Here is a 16,555-nt window from a genome sequence, read left to right on the forward strand (position 1 = left end):
ACTTCATGATTTTCAGGACTTTGAAAACAATAGTGTTATTTTTGATCGAAATTTCACTGCCTCTACAGAGGTTCTCATGAGAACGGAATTCAGAGCAATGAAAAATAAAATAATGTCCGGTGACAAATAGACACCCATACATCATTAATCGTTGCTATAACAACTGTTCATGACGGCACTTCATTTCCTAATCTTGGGTGGAGAAAAACAACTACAAACAAATTAACGCTATATACCAATTACTTGTAGGCCTACCTACGACCAGAATCCCGTGTAATCATCAGTAACAATTGCCACATTTCTGACAAATTTGCTCTCAGCCAATCAGATACAAGGATTTAAGTAGCTTATAGCAACTATTTTACTGTTATTGATAAAGTTATATGAAACAGGGCCCAGTTGTGAGAGTTCGGTTACTGATGTTGATGAAGTTTTTTAGTGAAACAATGAGAAAATCTATCTAGATCTATCAATAATCGATAATGTTGTGACAAAAGTATACGTTATTTGATACATGCTGTATCAGAGTAGCATATAAGCTTACATGTGCATTGAATAACAGCACAACACAATTATAGTTGCATAGTCACACAAGATTTAAGTAAGGCCTAAGTAGTGCATAATTGCAAGTATAAACCCACCTGAAAAAAAAAAAGACAGAAAGAATTTGATATACTGTTGGATGTCACAAATACGAGAGAATGTAATGTCACCGGGTATATATCGTGGTATACCTTGCTTGTGAATAAATTGTACATACGGCATAACATTTCCCGCTCCGTCATAATCTTTTCTTTTTTTTTCACTGTACTGCAAGGTAAATTGAGAATACGTAATGTTGAAAAAGTGTAATGTGATAGTGATCAGTGATTGGGCGTTCGTAGGTGCGCCATAAAGAAAGAGCGCCTGAGTTGTGCCGCGCGCGCCCTGCTGCACAACGCAGCGTAGCTATAGCAACCACAACTAGACATGACACTCCCTATATAGCCCTGCCAAGAATTAGAAAGAGTCCACATCGAGACTCTCATCAGCATCTGAACTGCCTGGGTGGATGGAGGGTACAGACCCTCCTCCACCGTGGATGATTTCAACATGACTGGGGCAAAGAAGAGGTGAGACTGATAAACGTTTCGCGATGTCGTCAACTCGAGTTTTCGGCGTGCTCCCTAAATTGGCGGAATTCGGCGAGGCAGGATCTGAAAGTGATGCGACTCCAGTTCCAACCGGCCAACCTACGCCCAAGATTCGCGTCTCTCGAGTGTCAAGGGTATGTAATAAGATGTTTTGACGACGACAATGATGATGATGATGGTAGTGGTGGTAGTCATGATGATTGCATAAAATGCTAAAGACGTTAAAACTCGTTTGGTAATGAAGACCTGGGGCATAGACGTCGACGCTGACGATAATGGAGTCTATATTTTCAGCCTGTAGACTTAGATTATTTCTATTCAATTTGACATTTGACTTACTCAACAACTTAAAATCGTCCCGTTTCTCCGGTCAATACGTTATACTCTTTCTTCTCCGCGTTCTTTTCTTCTTCTCTTCCTAGATCTACTCTTGCCCTTTCCTCCTGGTTTTCTTATCCCCTCTTCTTGTTGTTTTCGTTGCTGACTTTTTTCTCATGTCCTTCCCTTTGTTAGACTTTCACCTTGACACTGAATACAATTTCTGATCTTGATATCGACTCTTTCCCAACGTGAAAATTAGTTAACGGCCGTTTCATTCATCCTCCACACTTGAAGCGAGCTTGATGAATTATGTTACGACCGCAGTTTTACGTAATATTAAGGTAAATCGTTGTGTGACCTTTGTGTAATGGTGAAGTTTGGATATGACTGACGAGAGAATTGCGGTGTTTTATACAATCATTCACATGCAATAAAGTAATGTACCTATTATTTATTGACCATTTTCAAATGAGGTTTCGATTATCTCGTATCGATGTCGTCAGGGCCTTACAAGATCGATTCGACGTCCATGCGAGCACAGTAGTCTCGACACAGAACCCGACGTCGAGTACCATCAGGGAAGCCAGCCGCAGCCGTTTCAGACTTCTCCTGACATGATCATTTCGACGACACACCCCAGGGCCAATCAGCTCCATCTTCCAACCATCGAACTCGACGACGATGACGATGACGAAGAATTTGACGACGATTTCAGGACGATGTGCTCCACGTCTCAATGCGAAACCCCCATTCCACCGCTGCCGCGTGCCAGGGTTCCTTCTCGGGTTAGACAATCCTAATAGCCTAACAGCTTCGCAATTTTGAAGATATCAGTAAACCTATAATTGAATACGCCTGTAATTCAGTTCTACGGTATTTCCTGCTACAGTAGTTATAGATCTTGTTTACCACTGGTGGCAGTGATTTAAAAAAAAAAAATGAGATATCACATTTGATGCATATGCGAATAGGTCAGTTGTATCACAAAACATCCTATCTAAAAATTTTGCAATAAAGCCTTTTATAAGGAGAAATCACTTTTTTTCTCTCAATAAACCATAACTGTAGACGGTTTAGTCTGGAAATGTTTTTATGATTATTACTACTGATTCATATGTTTGCATCGGTTATTTCTATCCCTAACTCACTATTTTTGTCATTATTTTGAAGCACTAATGCTTGGTTTTTGTTTCATCTGCAAATAGTATTATTCCTTTAATGTAGTATAAGCTTAATGTAAGGCATTGGGTCGATCTTTCTATTTCCTTGTTTAATGACCTTTTAGTCGACCTATACGAGAGTGTGCATGCCGATCCACTAATTTTACTCGTAAACGGAATCATAATGTTAGCATAATATAACATGGATAGAAATGTTGGGCTACAATGAGTCACTGACATTGTGTGATTATGGTAATGCCCATCCGTGCCATGTCTGATTAAAATAATGTCAATATACTTCCCATGGAAAACGAATTTGAATTAACATATATTCGCATGCACGCAGATCATTATCTAGGCCTACATTCTACTTCAGGCATATATCGCTGGTGAGTTACTTGTTAACTAATACTCTTTCTCTATACAGTAGCATTGAAGCCTGAGAAAAATATATGTAGTCATTATAATTCAAACTGAAGAGTTAATGATGGTGAAAATAGATACTACTGGTATTCCTATACAGAATGGTGTGATCTTGATGGGGTACAATATCATAAATTAGTAATGACGAGGCTGATGATGGTATAATGATAATAAAGGTGAACATCCGTATGACACGTTTGTTTGAAGCTCGGAGCTGCATCTGTTCAGGCACCAGATATTCACGAGCCGAACGAAACAGGCGCCACCGAAGGGATGATGCTGATTGGTAGACCGGCAAGTACGGCGAGCTACAATCGCATGCATTTACCAGCAGACGAGCACAAAACAGGAGAGGTAACTATTATGTATGAATATTATTACGCATTGTAGTCTGCCACGTGCCATCTTGTTGTGATCGTATTTTAGTGCGATTTATGTAGACTTCTATGAAAAAAAAAAGAAATAAAGAAATAGACATGAAAACATGACAACCGATCCGCACGCAAAAAAAAAAGGAACTTTATTGAGCGGCGGCATTCCCTTTGTAATATTTCATTCAAACTTTCCTTTAACGACAGAACGTCAAAGCTTTGCACCTGCAATCGCCGCCCGCGGCAGATGAAACTAAACCTTTTGACCCCATCACGTCACTGGAAGACGATCTAAAGCATCTCCTTTTCTGTCAAACAATGGGCATCAAAATCGTGAGTATATGCGCTAAAACTCTTTCAAAAGGTCTGTTACCTTGATAGTTACAATGGGCAGACGTGGAAAGCAGAAAAGAGCCGATGGCTGACCCCCTCCACAGGGGAAAAGTAAAAACAAAAGCAAACAAACAAAAGAACAGTAAACAAAGCAAAAACAAAACAAACCAACAAAACAAACCGAGAAACAGCAACAATAGAACAAATCAAAGTCATTTACTTTGGCAATAAGTTATTATGTTAATCGTGCATACCCGCATTAAGGAAAAAAAAAAAACATGTGAAATCAGAGAAGAATTTGTGCAGGCGTATTGTATGTAAAGAGAAATAATATCTTTAGTCAGCGGTAAAAACCGCATGACTATCAAATAATCTTTAAAAAGTGCACGAAAATTTTCATTTCCCTTCATGAGCAGCCGTGTTATGCGTAATATTAGTTCACACTATTCTTCGAACTCAATGAATTCTATAACATTTAAATTTTCAGCGAATACAAACACTGACAAGTAGTTCTGGGCCCCGTCTTATAAAGACTTCAAATCAATCACAAGTCCCTAAATCAATCGCAACTTGCATTGCAGCTCTCAATAAACTTGTGATTGATTTCTATCACAAGTCTTTATAAGACAGGGCCCTGATAAAAATACAGGTGTAAATATTTGGCCTATGTGTATGGATGAACATTCTCCCAGGTTATTACAAGTTTGCATGGTGTCTACAATAGATTGTTTTTTACTATTTCTCGAAGGTGACGAGCGCGAGAGATTTTGTTCCCGGCACGATTGCGCAGCTGGTGTTCCACTGTCCTCGTTGCCTGAAGCACTGGAAGTTATCCGGGAAACCTCAGGCACCATCGAAATGCAACGAACCGGACGAACCGACGCAGGGTCCCGAGTTCGAAATCAGCAGTCAAAGTCAAAAGATAATGCAGGCAAGACGGTGATGGCGTGAGGAAGAGTAGTTTTAACAGCGGAATAACATGAGTGGAAGATGTTTGTCTTACCTATAAAAAAAGAAGAAGTTGCATTCATTTACTGTGGGATGAAGTACCGTATTCCACCAAAATCGGCTCAAATTTGAACAAAGCATGACATAGACATGACAGACCAGTATGCATGCCCTTTACACTTTACTCCGATGACACGAGTGCAAAACATAATAAGGGAGTTCATGGTTAGCGCATGTCTCATTTGACCCCTATACACCACAGACTTTCAAATAACCTTTGTAATCAATGTCAATGAAATGCGTGTGCAGCTTTTGTTAAACATTATTGATGAATCACTTTCATCCGTGCGTTCTAACAAGGTGAAACACACAACTTAACATTCCAAATCCTCATTTGCCTGAGGATTTTTTTTTCGTTTGAAAGTCAATGGCAAATACATAAACATTCTCATTTGACCTTTATTTTGCACATGCGCAAATCGCAACCGTGAACTCCCTTATAAGCATGATTACAACCTTTCTTGTCGTAGCGTATGGTCGGTAAAAACAGGCTTCAAGTGTAATTTGCTCACCGACATTCATTGTTCGGCCAACAGGAACTGCAGAAGCTTCCTGAGGATGACAAACAGCAGCTGATCAATGTTCTCTCACGGGCGGGATCTCCCGGAGCCGACGAAGAGCTCCTGGACCTGGTCAACTCGGCCAGCAGCGGGTTCCTCAGGGAGACCTCCGCATCGCCTCATGCATCGCGGAGATCCAGGTCTCCTGATAAGCGGAGCATGATCCGATTGTCAAGGGAACGGGACGCAGATAAGTCATCATCTCCTAGTCCTGTCAATCGAATCCGACATGTTTCTGGTCTGAATGTCACGCTTGGGAAGGGAATGCGATCACAGAGTGCCAGTACACATCAAAAGACCGGTGAGAACTTTCTTCTCATCTTTCCAAGCTCCCCTTGGAGGTTTATTAATAATATTCGTTCATAACCCACTCTGGCAGCATGGAAAGCTCCTGGGCGAAGTGTGAGTTCACTTACGTCAGCATTTTGATGATTTCTACAACAAATGCGTGTCCGAATTTCGTCTGATTGTTCAATATCACGTGTCTTTCAAGCAGAGAATTAAAACGCTCTATGAATATTTTTGAAAGAATTAACTGTCTTATGAGCACGTTAAAAAACTCTACGTCATGGGAACTAGGAGTGAATATTTCACAATACTTATACACACACAAGGTTCTAATTTTGTGGTACAATAGGTCCAGTTCTGATGAGTTTCTCTTGAAAGTTTTACACGTGAAGGAGTATACTCATGATCCCTTAAATGTCTCACTGGCGCCGGTCCGACGGTCAAAGACCGGTAAAAGTCACTGTCGGACCGGTAACTTTTCAGGAAATCCACAAGTTACCGGTCCGACATGACCAGTAAGCAGTGGCGTATCTAGGGGGGGGGGGGGGGGGGGGGGGGCAAGGGGGGCACGTGCCCCGGGCGCCACTCCTTGGGGCGCCAAAAACGAAAAAACGAAAAAAAAAAAAAAAACGAAGAAGAAGAAAAGAAGAAGAAGAAGAAGAAGAAAAAAAGAAAAAAAAATCAAACAAGATAAAAGCAAAACATGATGACGCGGACAAAATGACAATGTATATTGTGTTCACACATGCCATCGTTAGAAGGCAAAATGTTACACGGAGCAGCGCAGTTTCTTTCGTTCTGAAGGGATCGCCGAATGGATCAAAAGAGGGTGCCAACGTTTTCGAACATACGGGGGGGGGGGGCAAAAAAAACAACAAATCAAACAAGAAAATATATAAATTTCGGCTCACTCGCGCGTATTAATTTAGAGCATTTTGCAAGTCCTCAGTTTGTTGGTAAATCGTTATCTATAAGGCCGTCACTATATCTTGATTAGAATTGTAAGATTTGATAAGCAAAAAGATTGCAAGAATTCCATGTTTTGTTAGCTGAAATACGAACATTTTTGGCTCGCTCGCTACGCTCGCTCGCCAAAATTTATCCCAAAAAAAAAGAAGAAGATAAGAACAAAACGTGGTGATGACGCTGAAATATATACAAATTTCGGTACACTCGCGCGTACTAATTTAGAGTATTTTTGCAAGTCCTCAGTTTGTTGGTATAAATCGTTATTTATAAGGCCGTCACGATATCTTGATTAGAATTGTAAGATTTAATAAGCAAAAAATGACAAGAATTCCGTGTTTTGTAAGCTGAAATACAAAAATTTTCGGCTCGCTCGCTGCGCTCGCTCGCCAAAATTTATCCCCCCCCCCAAAAAAAGAGAGATAAGAACAAAATGTGGTGATGACGCTGAAATATATACAAATTTCGGTACACTCGCGCGTACTAATTTAGAGTATTTTTGCAAGTCCTCAATTTGTTGGTAAATCGTTATCTATAAGGCCGTCACTATATCTTGATTAGAATTGTAAGATTTGATAAGCAAAAAATGACAAGAATTCCATGTTTTGTAAGCTAAAATACAACAATTTTGCCAACGGTTTCGAACATACGGGGGGGGGGGGGGCAAAAAAAACAACAAATCAAACAAGAAAATATATAAATTTCGGCTCACTCGCGCGTATTAATTTAGAGCATTTTGCAAGTCCTCAGTTTGTTGGTAAATCGTTATCTATAAGGCCGTCACTATATCTTGATTAGAATTGTAAGATTTGATAAGCAAAAAATGACAAGAATTCCATGTTTTGTAAGCTAAAATACAACAATTTTCGGCTCGCTCGCTGCGCTCGCTCGCCAAAATTTATCAAAATTTATTGACATTTAAATCACCCTCAAAAGACCCCTTTTGATTGCTTGAAAAAGCATATCATGTGGACTTTTTTAAAGTCCCTACCGGGATGGGGTTGGGGTTGAACACTTTTTCAGAAATTAGGGGCGCAATTTTCGCGCTTGCCCCGGGCGCCGTTTTCCCTAGATACGCCACTGCCAGTAAGAAAAAAGCATTGGTGGGGTCAGTAGAAAGAAAAAGAGCAGCCCCGATCAGGAAGAAACAGAAGGCAAGATATCGCACTGTTCAACAAGATTTACGCAAGTTTTCGTTTATGTCTACCGATGCAATTTGTACAGTAAACATATTAGTTTTGAGCACTAGCAGTCGACCAGTTATTCGCGCTCGCTTGCGCATTTGGCGTAGTTCACGCACTGCCATGCAATGCAATACATGCAAAGCATGTATAGAACAGTAACTGCTTTTCGTTTGCTTGCGATCGGCGGTCATGCCAGACAAGAAGCATTGATAGAAGCGCACGCATTTCTTAGTTATTTTGCTCATGATTTTTTAACGCAAGATCAATCCGATCCCGGCTTCGCAGCAGCGTGGCAGTTATGTTAGAACTAATTTACTTGTGTTGATTTTTAGAAAAAGTAAAAAGACATTCGATATTCAACGATACAGTAAATGGATCTGATTGCGTTTATTTTCATTTTACACAGTCATTTCACAGATGAATATTTTCATTCGTTCAGAATGGTCTCATAATGAAGATAGGCGCAAAAAGGATCACGAAATCGGCCCTTCCGTGTACTTTTTAAGAACGCATGCACAAAATGTGAAGAGATAATACTAGGGAGAAAAAAATCATAAAATCATCGCAGTCCCGCTTACATATTTGAGGTAGAAATCGTCCCAAAAAGGATCATGAATTCGACCGGCCGCGTCGTATCTTTCAAAAGCTTATGTACGAAATGCGAAGGGATTATAGAGGAGAGAAAAAAAAAATAAAGGACACATTTGGTGGTACATCATAAAAGATTACAGCCGAATAACAATTCATGAATCAACGCAATCCCGTTGAAATTTGAGGAAATAACGTGCGCAAAAAGGATCTTGAATTCAGTCCTGCATGCCGTGTTGGTTATCAAACACGCATGCACAAATGCGACAAGATTATCGGAAGAAAAATAAAAAACACATTTTTACCCTTCTGGTGCGTGCATTACAAAAGATTACATCTGAAGTAATTCATGAAATCGCCACAATCCCGCTGATATTTGAGGAAGAAATAGGCGCAAAAAGGATCGTGAATTCGACCGTGACGTATACCTTTTAAGAACGCACGTACGAAATGGGAAAAGATTAGCGGGAGAAAAATAAAGGACACATTTTCACCCCTTCTGGCGTTTGCATCATATAGATTACAGCCGAATAGTAATTCATGAAAATTCGCAATCCCCTTGGAATTTGAGATAACAATAATAGGCGCAAAAAGAATCTCAAATTCGGCCCTGCATGCAGTGTATAATTTTAAAAACGCATGCACAGATGCGAAGAAATTATCGGGAGAAAAATAAAGAACGCATTTTCAACCCTTCTGGTGCATGTATCACAAAAGATTACAGACGATTAATGACATATCGCAATCCCGCTGATATTTGATGTAGAAATAGGCGCTAAAAGGATCGTGAATTCGGCCGTGACGTAGATAGGCATGTATGCAATGCGAAGTGATTATTGGGTGAAAAATACAGGGCACATTTTCAACCCCGTTTGGCCCGTGCATCATAAAGATTACAGCCGAATACTAATTCATAAAATCATCGGAATCCCGTTGAAGTTTGAGGAAACGATAGGCGCAAAAAAATCATGATTTTTGGCCGTGTCGTGTATCTTTTAAGAACGCATTTACGAAATGCGAAGAGTTTATCGGGGAAAAATAAAGGACACATTTTCAACCCCTTTTGGCGCGTGCATCATAAAAGATTACATCCGAAGTCATACATGAAATCATCGCAATCCCGCTGATATTTGAGGTAGAAATAGGCGCCAAAAGGATCGTGAATTCGGCCGTGTCGTATACCTTTAAAGAACGCATGTACGGAATGCGAAGAGATTATGGGGAGAAAAATAAAGAACGCATTTTCAACCAGTATAGCTGGTGCGTGCATCACAAAAGATTACATCCGAAGTAATTCATGAAATCGCCACAATTTGGCTGATATTATTTTGATGTAGAAATAGGCGCTAAAAGGATCTTGAATTCGGCCGTGTCGTATTCGCATGTACCAAATGCGAAGAGATTATTGGGAGAAAAATAAAGAACGCATTTTCAACCAGTATAGCTGGTGCGTGCATTACAAAAGATTACATCCGAAGTAATTCATGAAATCGCCACAATTCGGCTGATATTATTTTGATGTAGAAATAGGCGCTAAAAGGATCTTGAATTCGGCCGTGTCGTATTCGCATGTACCAAATGCGAAGAGATTATTGGGAGAAAAATACAGAACACATTTTCAACCCCTTTTGGCCCGTGCATCATAAAGATTACAGCCGAATGATAATTCATGAAATCATCGCAATCCCGTTGAAGTTTGAGGAAACGATAGGCGCAAAAAAATCATGAGTTTTGGCCGTGTCGTATATCTTTTAAGAACGTATTTACGAAATGCGAAGAGTTTATCGGGGAAAAATAAAGGACACATTTTCAACCCCTTTTGGCGCGTGTATCATAAAAGATTACAGCCGAAGTAATTCATAAAATCATCGCAATCCCGCTGATATTTGAGGTAGAAATATGCGCAAAAAGGATCGTGACTTCGGCCGTGCCGTTTACCTTTAAAGAACGCATGTACGGAATGCGAAGAGATTATGGGGAGAAAAATAAAGGACGCATTATCAACCATTCTAGCCGGTGCGAGCATCACAAAAAGTTACATCCGAAGTAATTCATGAAATCGCCACAATGCCGCTGATATTTGAGGTAGAAATAGGCGCAAAAACTATCATGAATTCGGCCGTGTGAAACATCTTTTAAGAACGCACTTATGAAATTCGAAGAGTTTATCGGGAAAAAATAAAGGACACATTTTCAACCCCTTTTGGCGCGTTGCATCATAAAAGATTACAGCCGAAGCAATTTATGAAATCGTCACAATCCCGCTGATATTTGGGGTAGAAATAGGCGCAAAACGTATCATGAATTCGGCCATGTGGTGCATCTTTTAAGAACGCACGTACGAAATTCGAAGAGTTTATCGGGAAAAAATAAAGGACGCATTTTCAACCCCTTTTGGCGCGTGCATCAGAAAATATTACAGCCGAAGTAATTAATGAAATTGTCACAAACCCGCTAATATTTAAGGTGGAAATGGGCGCAAAAAAGGATTGCGAATTCGGCCCTGCATGTCGTGTACCTTTCAAGAACGCATGCACAAATGTGAATAGATTATCGGGAGAAAAATAAAGAACCCCTTGTAGCGCGTGCATCAGAAAGTATCACAGCTAAAATAATTCATTAAATCGTCGCAATCCAACTGACCACCAAGAGCAGGTTACGCAGCAAGTTCGTGCGCCGATGTTTAGAAAAAGTCACAAACGCATTTGACACAATCTGAATTTGTTCATTATCATTTTACACTGTAATTCACAAACAAACATTCTATTTTTTCCTATTTTTTTTTATTTCTTGTGCAATATATAATGCAAGTTTTCCAAAAAAAAATATTAATCTGTAGAATGTACATGGGGGGGGGGACGTCCATAAAAAACAAGAAAATGAGTTTGCAAGTCATTTAATGTTTTTTCAGGTTGTCGTTGTTGACGGGTAAATTTTCTGTTCGGACCGGTAAAAAATGGTAAAACGGGGCATTTACCGGTCCGACAGAGACAGGTTGGACCGGCAGAAAAAATGAGTTAGTGTGCAGCCCTGCTTTAAGTTCATAAATGCACAGGCTAAAATGTAATCTCGCTTCCCATCAGCAGTTGCTGGTCCACGACAAGGGGTAGCCAGTGCTGGTTCCAAATATTCTGAAAAGAATGCCGAAACCCCCACCAATGGCAGTTTTCTGAAAAGCAGTACACATAGCGATGAGAAGCAACGCAGAGACGAGAAAAGCAACGTCATTAAGGAGGAAGACGACGTGGGGCCTACACAGATGAGAGAGGAGGCAGAGGGCGTACTAACAACGCTGTCCGCTTCAACCTTCGGAGTGCCGCCTGCCAGCAGTGTCCTGCAACACACAGGCATGACTCAGCAAGAAACTCGTGGTAAGAGCTTGTCCTCTTTTCGACAATGTACATGTTGATAGGCTTTTGATGTTCATTTCCGCAATTCTCGTTATGAGCCAATGCTTTACTAATGTATTCATTCATCGTTTATTCGGCATTTACTTAACTATATAGGTACAGGCTTAAAATACCGGTATTCATCAGAATTAAGATACGGTCTTCAAAGGGGCTTGTACCGCATTATATGAGACAGTATATGACGTGGATGATAGATTTTTTTTGAAGGTTTGTTCCGTTATTGATCTGCTGTACCAAAAGTACTAGAATATGTTGCGGTGATACTGTTGCCGTGTTGTGTTAGCTTTTACTTGAAATTGTGGCCATAATAAATACAGTATAACCCTTTATCGGAATGAAGATGGTTTTCAACGGGGCCTTGTATCGCGTATAAGGTGTCATTTTCATTAATATGACACAACAACACCAAAAGATTACGTTGATGATACATAATTTGAAGATATGTTTCGTTTTTATGTACGATACCAGTTAGTGTTTGAATACATCACGGTGTTCCTGGTGAAAATTATTGTCTTTCACTTGAAATCAAGGTCATACAATTTCAAAAAGATACAAAAATAGCACATCACTTAAATTCAATCAATTCTTACATCTTACATCTTACAGGCGAGTCCAGTGTCTCCGAACAAGTACTGCCTCGACTCATTCCCCAAGACGAAAGGTCTTCTGCCGGGCAGTCAATTGTAGAGTTACAGGACATCGACGGTGCAAGATACCATGGATTCCTATCGTCTGATGGACAATTCATACCAATTGCAAAATTGGATAAGAAAGGTTCTCGCCTCCCACTTGCTGTTAGACCCGACGGCACATACTGCATCATTGGCAAGCAGAAATCTCAATCATTCTTGACGAGTGTTTCTTCCGAGAGCACCACAAGCGACGAGGAGACATGTTTTGGACAGAGCGTCACAAAAATACGAGATGCCACCGGTGTCACTGTCAAAGGGTACAGGTATATCTGCGGGAAATTTGTTCCAATATCGCGAATTGACAATGATGGAAATGAAGAAGTTGTCATGATGAAGCCTGATGGCTCCTGTTATGTCGTGAAAGATGGGAACAGTGTGCAGCTTGGTCACTACTTCGGTTCGCCGAGAGCCTGGGACACTGCAATGTCTGACCATGGGGTGAGTCTGGAAACTGGGCGCGTAGGTCAGGCTTCAAGCGCTCATCGGCATCATGGATCGAGATATGCGTCGGAGACAACAGTGATGCGAACGGTTGCAGTAACTGGTCATGATCAAAACACATACCAAGGATTTGATTCCCCGGGCATTGGGTTTGTGCCGACGGCTCGCGTGGAGCCCGACGGTGAGAAACTACCAGTGGTGATGAACGCCGAAGGTCAATATACTGTCGTCAACAAAGGGGGCGTCGTGGAGGTGATCGATCTAAGATGTTACTCGGACAAGCTCAGTGGTACAGTGTCCAAGGAATGTAGTGTTTGCAAACTGCTAGCGCATGATCAACCACCTTCAGAGATAACTTTCCAAAGGCGTTCATCCGGAGCCTTGGTGATACGTAACAGTCACAGCGATGCTAGGAGGTCCAAACCGAGGAAACCAGACACAAATGATGTGTTCACTGTCGGCAGCTTCGCAGACGATCTCAGCAAATCGCCCAGTCCTATGAAAACTGGATTTCCAAAAGGGTTTCATCAGCTGTCTCTGAAGCGTGGTTTCGATGGATCACTCTATCACGGTCGATGCCATTCAAACCATTTTGTGCCCGTTTTCCGCCTCGATGAAAAAGGATATCGGCATCCCGTACTTACAGATTCAGTTGGTAGATGTTTTATCATCGATAGCAATGGCAATAATCGATACTTAGACGAAGATGGCACGTCCGACAAGGAAAGCACAGTACCACAACATAATAAAATAGTTGTGCGCGATTCCAGTGGTTTCGTTTACGAAGGTATGAACACGATAGATGGTCGCTTTGAACCTGTTGCTCGAATTGATGAAGGTGGTAGTCGACAAGCTATCATCAAGACCAAAACGGGAAAGTACAAATTTCTGGACAGAGACGCAAAGATGAAAAAAATCGATGTTGCAGAGTTACAACAGAGAGGCAACCAATCTGCACAGCAAACACCCTTTAACTCTTCCAAAGATTCAACCCAACGCGGTGAGGACGGATACATGTATGAAGGCGACTTCGATGGAACAGGGCAATTCATACCTACATTCCGAATTGACGAATCCGGATATCGACAGGTTGTACTGCGGAATTCCAAGGGGCAAGCTTATCTCCTAGGCATCGATGGAGAAATTCACCTGGTTCCCGATTTCATTTCGAGCAAAGCCGGAGTAAAAGAATACGCTGACAATCTTGATTCGAACAAGATGCCTGAAGAGAACATCAATCGAGAAAAGAGTATTCGACATGAAAATGACCCAGATCATGAGCCAGAGCATGAGTCAGAGCATCGTTGGATAAGGAAGGAGACATCCGAGGATGACAGCTTGAGTAATATCGAAGATGATCTTACGGCAGCTGGGGACCCTATTATTACAGCAGAAGAACAGACGCAAGGTAGTCAAGGCAGTTTCAAATCATCTCGTCCACTGTCAAATGAAAAATTGATTGCTGTTCACGATGAGAAACACGAGAGGCGTAAATCTGAACAGGGAAGCATAGGTAGATACGGTACACTGGACTCCAAACCGGACTCTGATATTGATGAATTATCAAGTGCAGATGCAACATGGGAAAACGCAACAGTACTGCCACAGGATGAGGCTCTGGAAGACTCAAATAGATCGACAAAAAATGAGTCCCTTGCAGTACAACGTGAACAAGAGAAAAGCAATGATATCGAAGTGGGACTTGAACAGCCACTGAGACGAGGTAGACGCGAGAGTACGATCACATACCTTGGTATCAAGGACGACTCGAGTAAAATCTCCCCACAGCTTGATGAAAATGCAGCCGTCATTGATTTAGAAAAAAAGAAAGAAAGGAGGGAGTCGGCTAAAAAGAGTGAAGCACGAGGCAAATCTGCATTGAGTAAGCAGCAGCCCGTGAAAAACACTGCTGTGCATAACATGACGGGTAAGCCCGAAAGAAAAGGCGGACAATTGCAGAAACACACATTCGCCACGCCTCAAGCAAATCTAGCGAATACCTTGTCCATCGGACAAGGCGGTCCATCGCAGAAGGCCGATACTTCAGTGGTTGGAGAATCATCTACGCCGTCACAGCTCACACCTGAAAACACTAACAAACTACCTACACTGTCCAATGCTCCTCAACTTCCAGATATTGCGGCAAATACCCCAGATCAAAGCAAGCGGGAAGTCTCGCCAAAGCAGCAGTCACAGGAGGCTCTCCTGTTACCTGATATATCAGACAGAGCCAACACCCTTCCTCGTTCACGCCGAGGAAGAACGAAAATCGTTCAGAAGAAACTCCCATCGACAAATCGACGACGAGCAGGTAGACCTCTGAATTATGACGAGTTTGAGCAAAGGGCAGATGGAGATAATATCCGAGAAGTAGAAGCGGCAGATCAAATTACCGAGCGAAGTTCCTCTCCTTTAGATCTCATCAACAAATTTTCGCGCTTCAAACTCTCGGCAGAACAGCCTCTTTCCCCTCCTCCACCTCCTTCCGGAAATCAACCCACTTACCGGATGATGTATTCGACACTACCAAATCGCATTCAGAGCCCACCTTCTCCCAACTTTTCGACTACTGTCCAGAATACTTCAGTCGACACAGCTCCTATTCAAAAGAGTTCCCCTGCACCAGATGTAAACTCTAAGGAAAATTGCAAGGAAATCGTTATACCGTCAGTGAAGTTATCGTCAGCACATTTCGAACGCGCACGTCCGCAGAGCTTCGTCCGATCGAAGACTTCCATGAGTATCCGACCGTCAAGTAGGGCGTTGGGAATCGTGGAGAACATCCCGGATTCAATCAGCTTGATCTGGAGAAAACACTACCGAGAGGTTGAGCTCCTTCGACAAAAGTTCCAGCTGTCCCTCACTAATGCCTTCACCTTCTCCATGTTTGAACTCCCCGAACAGTACGCGGAACACAATCAAAACTTGATGCAACAAGCACGCCAGATACGCACTCTGAAGAAGCCCACTAGACTTGGAAAACCGCCGGCGATAGCAAAGAGGCAAAAGCGTCCCCAACCTCTAAAGAAGATACAGCGGTCCTCGTTGAAGCAGCCTCGACGTGTGAAGGCCTGACAATCTTTTCAGAAGCAAAACAGAATAATGTAATTCAATTATGGTCAAACCATGTCCTTTGAGGTTTCCCTGGATGCTCTTATGGGGTCGGGAAACTCTCAAATTCAGTGTGTACGATTGGCATGAATTACGTTGCATTTGAACTTAATTTCAAATGAAAAAGATTTGTCAGTTGATGATCGAGAGACGTATCAATGCATTGCGCATCAGTTTATACATAAGCAAAAAAAAAAAAAAAAATGAGAATCCAATCTGATGGAATTAAGAAAAGAATACATGTATGTGATGCGTTTGATATTTTTTTTTTATGAAAATTGGGGGAAAATTTGTCGATCGTGTTGGAAAAAAGCAACGAACTTGTAACGACCTGTAAGCTGATGGTATCTAAAGAAGTGAATAAATCACGAGATGCTAAGTACAAAAACTTGTCGAGTGACTTTCAACTCTTGCACAATGGCTTGTTTATACACTGTAGTTCAAGGCCAGTGCTACATGCACACACACACACACACACACACACACACACCAAAACACAAACACACTTAAAATCAGTTCCTCATACTCATTAGTCTGCTATCTAAGTCATCCTTGATCTCTATCTT

The 16,555-nt window shown here is 41.5% G+C and overlaps 1 protein-coding gene across 1 annotated transcript; it reads left to right on the forward strand.

Moving 5' to 3' along the window:
- Positions 1–1,035: 1,035 nt before the first annotated feature.
- LOC140246140 (uncharacterized) lies at positions 1,036–16,259 on the forward strand. The gene is made up of 8 exons (XM_072325576.1): positions 1,036–1,267; positions 1,958–2,239; positions 3,245–3,391; positions 3,616–3,741; positions 4,490–4,672; positions 5,286–5,610; positions 11,422–11,706; positions 12,352–16,259. Exons 1-8 carry the CDS (start codon positions 1,136–1,138, stop codon positions 15,951–15,953), a joined length of 5,082 nt encoding a protein of 1,693 aa, XP_072181677.1. The 5' UTR covers positions 1,036–1,135; the 3' UTR covers positions 15,954–16,259.
- The last annotated feature ends 296 nt before the right edge of the window (positions 16,260–16,555 follow it).

The sequence above is a fragment of the Diadema setosum genome, chromosome 2, assembly GCF_964275005.1.
Source record: "Diadema setosum chromosome 2, eeDiaSeto1, whole genome shotgun sequence".
NCBI lineage: Eukaryota > Metazoa > Echinodermata > Echinoidea > Diadematoida > Diadematidae > Diadema > Diadema setosum.

What these genes read in the sequence shown, in the direction of transcription:
- LOC140246140 (XM_072325576.1), top strand. Translation starts at nt 1,136, where the DNA reads ATGTCGTCAACTCGAGTTTTCGGCGTGCTCCCTAAATTGGCGGAATTC. An exon ending in GTGCCAGGGTTCCTTCTCGG is followed by an intron (nt 2,240 to 3,244) that starts GTTAGACAATCC and finishes GTTTGTTTGAAG; the next exon opens with CTCGGAGCTGCATCTGTTCA. An exon ending in ACGAGCACAAAACAGGAGAG is followed by an intron (nt 3,392 to 3,615) that starts GTAACTATTATG and finishes CTTTAACGACAG; the next exon opens with AACGTCAAAGCTTTGCACCT.